The sequence below is a fragment of the Rhodnius prolixus genome, unplaced genomic scaffold (genome assembly GCF_049639745.1).
Source record: "Rhodnius prolixus isolate KJV_2025 unplaced genomic scaffold, Rpr scaffold_17, whole genome shotgun sequence".
NCBI classification, from domain to species: domain Eukaryota; kingdom Metazoa; phylum Arthropoda; class Insecta; order Hemiptera; family Reduviidae; genus Rhodnius; species Rhodnius prolixus.
In genome coordinates, this window is record NW_027411626.1 from 2,281,666 (window position 1) to 2,290,410 (window position 8,745).

An 8,745-nucleotide genomic window follows, 5' to 3' on the forward strand; every position below is an offset into this window, starting at 1 on the left:
AACTTACAAAAGAAACATTTTGTTCATTTCTTAGTTATAAATACAATTTTCAGCAAGGGGGTTTGACCTACACATACAGTTACGTTATCACTTAGAATTACCTTATGTTTTTATCTTAAAATAACAGAAAGTTACTATTCTGTAGTATAAACACTGACTGAAAACAGTAGAAACAAGGAATAAAATTTAACGAAAGTTGGAGCTTGGGTTCTGAGGGAATTTAGGGACACATTCTAACTTCGTTGTGGCAGTAATGATAAAAACCTTCATGAAATATTAATTTGGAACAAATTTTTGATGAATTACATCTTCATTTATAAACATTGCGTAACCTACTCTTTTTTCTCTCTTTCCCAAATTTCCTTTTTGCACAAATTCCAAATTTGAACCTAACCATTGTCCTTCTGTTTTGGGATTTGCCTATAAACCCACGTGACCACGTTGATTACTATTTTTATCACAGTGTAAATAACACTTACTTTTTTATCTGTTACCAGGAGATTGGGTTACGGAAAGCCCGGTGCCTTTGAGCTCGGCACCAGCGCCCTTCCTACATTCCACTGGACCTACGGCGCCAATATTCAGTGAAGTTAACACAACTGCCGCTAGCAGCACCAATGAGAGCGACATTACTAGTTTAAATGATAGTCTGGTGAGCGAATTCTTATTCACCCAGCTAAATATCACAACATTAAATATTACCAGTGCGGCGGCTGACACAACGGCGAAACAAGTCTACCTATCCACCGGCGGTACAACTATCAGGATACCAGCAGTAATCGGACCGCTGCTGTTTGCTGGAGAGGTACCTAGTAAATCGGGCAGCACAGGACAACCGGACATTGATCCGGACGAATATTATTCAGCCTATCCAGATTATCCAGAAGGCAACGTCACAGGTTAGTGAACTTTCGTGCCCTTTATGGGCTTCTCTAAACAGCAAAACTAAACAACCTCACTTGTTTTCACAACTTATAAAAGAACGGATCACTATTTCTTAATAGTTTCTGAGTTTTTAATGTGAACTATTTTTTTTATTACAGTAATCAAGAAATTTAACCCTAGCGCCGTGCTATTTTACGGTTCTATAACCTAGTTTCAATGGATTCTATAACCTACCAAGTTTCAGTGGATTGTATAACCTACCAAGTTACAATGGATTCAATAACCTACCAAGTTTCAATGATTCTATAACCAACCTAGTTTCTACGGATTCTATAACCTACCAAGTTTCAGTGGATTGTATAACCTACCAAGTTTCAATGGATTCAATAACCTACCAAGTTTCAATGATTCTATAACCAACCTAGTTTCTATGGATTCTATAACCTACCAAGTTTCAATGATTCAATAACCAACCTAGTTTCTATGGATTCTATAACCTACCAAGTTTCAGTGGATTGTATAACCTACCAATTTTCAATGGATTCAATCACCTAACAAATTTATATGGACTCTATAACCTATTGTCAAAAACCTTGATTCACACTTCTATTGTCTTGAACCAACATCTAGAATCAGTTCAGTTGGGTAATGCAAGTTTCCAGTTCATTGAAATTAGCTGAAAAGAAATTTTAAAATCTTTTCTGTTGAATTTAGAAGAAGTCACAGATGTAGTTCCAAGAATTCTTTGCTTCTAAATTTAAATAATTGTAGCACCAATAATCTATTAACTTGTTGTAAATTTGGGTAAGCACTAAAGAATATTGATGGGCTATACTTTGAACTTAGCCTCCTTAGTAAATATTATACAATCATATAACCATATGTTCAAAACAGCCAGCGGTGGAAGTGCAGTCCTTCCAGAACCAGAAGCTGTAACTGGTGAAGAAGAAATACCCTTGCCAGACGATAGTTTGGCCGACACAGATCTGCACGATCACGACTTGATAGATTCAGTCATGTATATCTATTTTGGGGCCAGCGGACACGATCAGGCGCCTCCAGGCAGGCAGGTTAGTCATGAGGTGTGTTCTGAAATGTATGCTTTTCTTAAGAAATAGCTTAGCTGTAGGAGATACTGAAATTATGATGTTGATTTATGTACATTTTTTTTTGGTACTTTAATGTTATTTTAGGTGCTGATCGTTGGGGCGGTGATGGCCCTGGTTGCTCAGTTCCTCACCCTGGCCGGCGCCCTGAAGAAGGTGAGATCCGAAGATCCGAACATGGTGATCCTAATCAACACAGAGCTGGCGCTTACGCTTTCCAATCTGCTCTTCATGCTTGGCGTCCAGGTAAAAATGAACTTTCTGCAGATAATTTTATTTTCTTCCATACTTTGTTCACTTTATGTTTGGGTTACATTATTTTCAATAAAAGTGAACTAAAAGCAATTTACTCCGTTCAGTTCCCCTTTTTTTTAGTAATTTATAAAACGCTGTTAAAGAAGACAAGGATGATTATAAAACTGGGACTCATTTTTTATTCTCCTTGGGCTAGAACAAAGCGCTCACTGGCACACTTTGTTAGCCGACTTTCAAAGGGAGAGGATTCCCTACTTCTTAAACAGGAAGAACAAGAAGTAGAGAAGAAGTCCCATCTTAATTATTACTGTTAACTCTGGTTGGTAGGGGATCATTCCCTCACCACGATTCCACGTTATATTGACTGCAGCTTCATGCACTTTCCGGGCATATTTTCTCTTTATTTGCAGCCCTTCTGTTTGATTTATTAAATGTAATAAGTTAATTATTATTAGGGTTGGATAATTCGATTAGGAGCATTGCTCTCTGTGAGAGGTTAGTGCTTAAGCAGCTTCTTTTCTGTATCATACGAGAAATTTAAGTCTTCCGCTTTCGTTTACGACTTTTGATCGGTCGTAAATTCTGTTGGTTCCAATAATAGCCGACCTAATGTGGCATTAAACTACAAAATGAATGATGATTTTGTATTTTACTTTTTTCTAAAGCTCTACAAAGCAAGACGAGTCGACCTATTATGTGTACATTGACCTAGTGCCTAACATTGTACAGTTTCTAGCATAGTATTATTTTGTTACATTACACGCTTGTCCAAATTCTCAATAACTGGAAGATGTTGGACCCCGGGGCTTATTTAAGAAGGTAGCATTGGCATGCAACGGTGTACGGTCTGCTTGTCGTAGTTTCTTTAAATAGGCCAGGTTTTAAAACGTACTAGGTACTAGGTACACGGTTGACCTAACGTTAACCATATATACGGCTAAGCGCCTCCCATTCTTCGTACTCTATCTCAAGAACGTTTAATTTTATGCAAAAATTGCATAGAACCAAAGTAGAGAATTTTATGCTCTAAAACTTTTGTTATAACTATAAATGTCATTTAGAGCACAGGAAACAAGATATTTACAAAAAAGAAGAAAAGATTTTTGTGACCTTTGACGACTGGTTTCCGGTGACGAGTAAACGAGATTCTATGAGACTTTTGAGTCAACTTATAAAATGACAAAACAAAGATTTATTAGCTTTTTATCTTCTATTCGGAGGTTAATTCCTAATTTGTCTGGGCTATATAGGATATTGTCTAACCTAACCTAATGTAGCCCTCGCCCAAAACCCCCAAAGTTACCCTTATACTTCTTCTGTGATCATCTTTTCGTCCTTCAGCTGGTATATACAAAGTGTTTTATCTTTACAACTATGCAAAGGCTACTGGAGACGAATGGACCTGTTCTCTGGTTGCCATGTGCCTGCACTATCTGCATCTGGTATCGTTGAGTTGGCTGTGCGCCACGTCACTCTACTGCTACTGCAGACTGGCATCGCCTCACTGCAAGCCTTCGCTGCTGCTATATACGCTGGTCACCTGGACTTTGCCGGCTCTGTTGGTATATGTAAGTAACCGCTATTTTTAAGTGAAACACATTTTATCTGCATTTATTGTTGTTTTTTTAATGGATAACATACGTTCGCTACCCTGGCCCACAGTTCACATACAAATTTTTTTGTCCAAAAAGAAGAAAAGATATTATTGATTAAGGGGTGCGCATTTTTCATGAGAGAATGAATATTCTGAAAATCTGTTGAAAAATTTAATCCTTCATTGTTTAGCGTAGTAGTTCTGCTAAAAAAGGTTTCCTCATTGGATTATTTTGTATTGAAGAAAGCCATTTTTATAACTTTTTCCCCTTAATTTCTAAAACACTCCAGAGATTACGGTACATCTGCCAGAAAAAAAGTTGTTCTTCTTGTTTTTCAACCACTATCAAAGTGTTTCCGTTAGTTGTGTAATTTTTTATTGGTTTCGAGCAGTGATGGCGTTTAATCGATGTAGCGAAGAAATGTCTAAATCGTTTTGACATTTTTTTTTTATACATTACACTTTCAGGTACCTTTTTCAGCTGATCAATTGGAAAGCACTTATTCACTAAAGCAGTGGTTCTTAACCTTTTCAAAGACGCGGAACACAATTATGTATATATTTTTCTCGCGGAACACTAACATTAAAAAATTTGAAATTCGGTATTTAGCAAGAACTTAAAATTAATGAATAATAAAAAATCTAATATAATTTTCAAAAAAGATATAGGTGTATTAATTAAAATTAAAAAGGATAAATTATTACATAATTTTAAAAAATAAATTCTGAAAATGAAATTAATCAAATAATGAGCATAAAAGTACGTTGCTACAAATAACAAATGCTGTAAAAGACTATGACTTAAAAAGATAGGTCAGCTTTGGAAGTAAAAAATTCAAATTTAAAAAAAAAGGAACGATTTTTTGTTTTCGTATTTTTATTAAGTTTCTAAATTTCAATACATATAAAATTGAAATTTCACGGAACACTTGAACCATATTCGCGGAACACCGGTTAAGAACCACTGCACTAAAGTTTCATCGCTGAAATTGAAGTTAAACGTTCGTTTATAATAACATTATGATTTGTTTTCATATCTTTTTTTTAAATGAGGATAAATTTTTACGTGGAAACATTGGATCTCATCGGCCAGATAAATTGAATATATTTAGGTAAATTTGAATAGTTGTAGGTAAATTTAAATTTATTTTTGATATAGGAGTGGCAACACTGATAAGGGTGTGTTGAGAGGAGATGATAGTTTTTGATGGGGTAAGAGTCTTTATGTAAACACGTGGTGGTTTAGGTTAGCGTTTTTGTATTAATTTTTGTGTTAAGTGAATAAACCAAACTTGTGTTTAATTTGTGTTTAATTCAACCAATTAATAAAAGTAATAATTTATAATGTTTTTCTTTACAATATTTATATTTTGGGAAGGCCGTAAAATTCAGTGAAGAACATCGTGGTGTTGTGGATAACAAAAGGTGGGACCTGTTTCTAAGGTAGATTTATTAGAATAACAACCAAGACCTTACTTTTGGAAGGGGCGCTGCAAAAAAAAAAAAGTAAGTAATGTAGAGAAAAGCCGAACAATCTGGAGTATAGGGAGTAAAGAGTACGACCGGCCATCTTAGTGGTCTATGTAGTAGGGGTGCAGATTGCAGATACAATCACTGGGAGTAATCATTCTTCTTTCAAGCGGCAACATGCCCACCAGAGTCCTGTACATCTGGAAGAATAAGTGTAAGAAATATCCTGGCAATGTATCACCCCGGCTGAGGGTCAGACTTCATCATCTAAACTGGCTATAGGGTAGCCTTATCGCTAAGTTCAGTTAATTGAAATAGCCATCCTGGGAGTTATGGAACCGGCCCAGGCTATACCCATTTTGGATGATTGTTTTTTTTTCTTCAAGTGTTTCTATCCTGCTTTTAATCTTAATCTCACGCAAGAGAAGAGAAGTAGGTGTTTGTGATCCTGTCCAAGTTTTTCCAAATTGGTATTTACTCGTGAGAAATCGGTCCACTCAGCCGATAATTTTTAAGTAGCTGAAATTTGAGTACTCAATTAAAATGGTGATTAATCTTAATTTAATAATGATTAAAATTCAATTTTGTTGAGTCATTTAATTGATTAGGTGAATCTTTGCCCAGTGTTCTGTCTTCAGTGATCAGTTTGTAGAACAAAAGTTTTCCTTTATATAACAAAAAAGAAAAAAATCAGCCATCCAAGTAGTTGGAAAACACTAATGGAAGCAACATATAAAATTGGCCAACATGGGGATGAGTGTCTTAACCCTTTAGGGAATTCGCCCCGCACCACTGGCAACCATCTTACAGATGAGGGTAATACTCGGGAAACGGAGACCTTTCTTCCTAGACTTTACTTCCAATTACTGATTCAGTTCAGGTGTCCCAGGTACAAGTGAAAAATCAGCGTTCAGCTTCTCCCTCCACCTTCCCAGGGGGAAAAGCTCTGAACTGATTGGCCGATAGTTAGTTACCCTTTTAGCGCTAATTGCTTCCTCCAATTTACGTCATTTATTATCACCTTTTTAACGAACATTTGGGAAGCTTTTCTGCCAGCTAGCTTGGATATAAAGCCTAAGTGCCTTATTGATTCCCTCAATTGATGATTGGCTCATTCCATCATGATACTTTCTTTTACACGACAAAGAGCGAAATCTTCTTCTCCATCTCTTTTCACTGATATGGAATATCTTTTTCCTTACATTGTTTTTTTCACAATTCTAACAAATTTTTCTCCAGATTTAGACATAGGTTCGCCGTACTGGATAATATCCAGTATTTTATCCCTGTTTTAGCACGCTTGTAGTATGAGACAGAAACATAAGTGGAGTCAAATTCTCTATAACCAAGATAAGATAAGATAAGATTCTAATAGGGCGGCCTTTAAGGCCTACGCCACTGCGACCCCTTTGAATCTATTGTGGCTCCTCTTCTCTAGAGCTCGCCCTCCAGACCCGTCCGTTTAATCAGACTCTTAATTCTGGAGAGCGACTCTTGGGTAGAGCTTACAGGCCTTGGTTTTTCCTCCCCGAGAAGTAACATCCTTAGCCAGACAAGCCCCTCACACTGACGCAACACGTTCAGTGCCGTTTCCTCCTCTTCCTGACAGAACCTACAAAGGCTATCATCTGCCAGGCCCATGCGATGCATGCAGTGGCCGGTAATTAGGCCTATAATTATCCTTACAGCCACACGGCCTTGACGGATTAAATCTGCAGTTAGATTTGGCGAATAGCCCTTGATGAACTCCTTCGCCTGTCTCTGCCCAGTGGTGGCAAGCCACCACTCCTGAGACCTAGTCTGCACCCATAGTTTAATGGCCGCAGTCTTAAGACACTTGGAGACCCCGAAATAGGGCTCCGGGCCAACGAAGTGTCCCGCAGAGCCTTCCCGGGCCAATAAATCTGCCACTTCGTTTCCTTCTCTACAACCAAACTAATTGATCTACCTCTGACAATGGATGGAAGTCCGAAATCAGCCAGGCGCGCAATAAACATATATGCTATGACGAATAAATTCAGCGATACCCAAATATTTATTACCTTCAGCTTTGCCCTGGCGTGGGGAGGAAAGAAATTTAGTCATCGTTAGTGTTGATTAATTCTTCACGCTCTTTGGAAGCTTAGTTCGGTTACTTTAAGCATTTTTATCCCATCCTCTGTGGCTTTAAGAATAGAGGCTGTATCCCTCTCTACATTCCAGGAGTTGGATATTCAATAACTGTGAACTATAAATCAACATAATGTGATAATTATAGATGAAGTTTCAATAAAATCGATTTAGCAGCTTTTGAGAGCGATCGATTACTCGATAAACCAATTAGGGGAGCTAAAAATAAATTTGCAGATCAATTGCAATAGGTTCTCTTACAAGGAGTGAAAGTAAAGTAATCGCCTATTTTTTTCAGGCACGGCTTAAAATCCAACTACCAATGAGGTGTCGAGGACGGAGGGGCGGAATCTCATTCATTACTATAAACAATTTTTTCTGACAAATAAAAAGTAGTCATACGCGGGCTTCGAACCGGTGATCTTACACATACGAAGCCACGCTCTTGACCACTAGACCAACAACCATCCCCCACTTACGAGGAGTGTGATAAAGTATTAATTCTACAAATTAGTACCTTAAACAAGTTTTAAACTTCCAGGCCACTCTCTGTGGACCTCGCGAAAAGAAAGTAGCACTTCCGGAGAAAGTTTAGTACATAAAATTTGAAATTATCCAATCATAAACTCTCATTATGTTAACTGTGTTCTTGTTGGACAGTTATGCCGGCTGATAGACAAGGAGGGCTATGAGACCAGACGCTACTGCTGGATGTCGCTGGAGAGAGGCATGTTACTTCCGTTCATGGTACCCGTGTCAGTGATGATCACCGTAAGTATCCCCCCCCCCACATAGACAGATAGTCTAGAAGTATCTCTAGTACTTACTTCAGAAAACGTAATTCCAAAATACAAGGAGTGCACTGACTTTCTTTTTTACTTTCTATTTTTTGTTTTTTTTTCTTAATGGTCACTTAGATGTACATCATATTCTACGCTACCGGAACTAAGTGAACGATTATGTTTCAGACGAGCACCGTGGTCACAGTGGCAGGTTTGCGACTGGCCACCAAAGCGCAGTCCGATCAAGAGAGACGTTCCTTGACCGTGACAGCAGCCCTACTGCCAATGTTCTCTTCAGTCTGGTTCCTCAGCGTCCTGGCGCTAGATAACTCACATTCCATTGTCTTCCCTTTAGTGTATGTAGTAGCCAACGCTTTCCTTGTAAGTATATCTTTTTATTCTTTAATCTGTGGATTACTAAAATATTATTTTCCAATTTTATATTCTATACTACTCTTATACTTACAAATTTTAAAACATTACACTTGATCATTCATAGATTAGATTAGTTTATCGGGATTAGTTTACCTGTGCCCCACGGCAC

The 8,745-nt window shown here is 37.7% G+C and overlaps 1 protein-coding gene across 4 annotated transcripts in view; it reads left to right on the forward strand.

Annotated features, from left to right (window-relative positions):
• Window positions 1-8,745, forward strand: part of LOC141459698 (uncharacterized) — a 323,978-nt gene that overhangs the window by 304,986 nt on the left and 10,247 nt on the right. For 3 of the 4 annotated variants that reach the window (XR_012461593.1, XR_012461594.1, XM_074139052.1), the window contains exons 5-10: window positions 498-899; window positions 1,780-1,967; window positions 2,079-2,237; window positions 3,629-3,814; window positions 8,080-8,190; window positions 8,388-8,582. Coding sequence is in view for 2 of the 4 variants with exons in the window: in XM_074139052.1 (XP_073995153.1) it covers window positions 498-899; window positions 1,780-1,967; window positions 2,079-2,237; window positions 3,629-3,814; window positions 8,080-8,190; window positions 8,388-8,582 (1,241 nt within the window). In the remaining 2 variants the exon portion in view is untranslated. The remainder of the gene's footprint in view (window positions 1-497; window positions 900-1,779; window positions 1,968-2,078; window positions 2,238-3,628; window positions 3,815-8,079; window positions 8,191-8,387; window positions 8,583-8,745) is intronic. The other variant, XM_074139053.1, reaches the window with a different exon arrangement.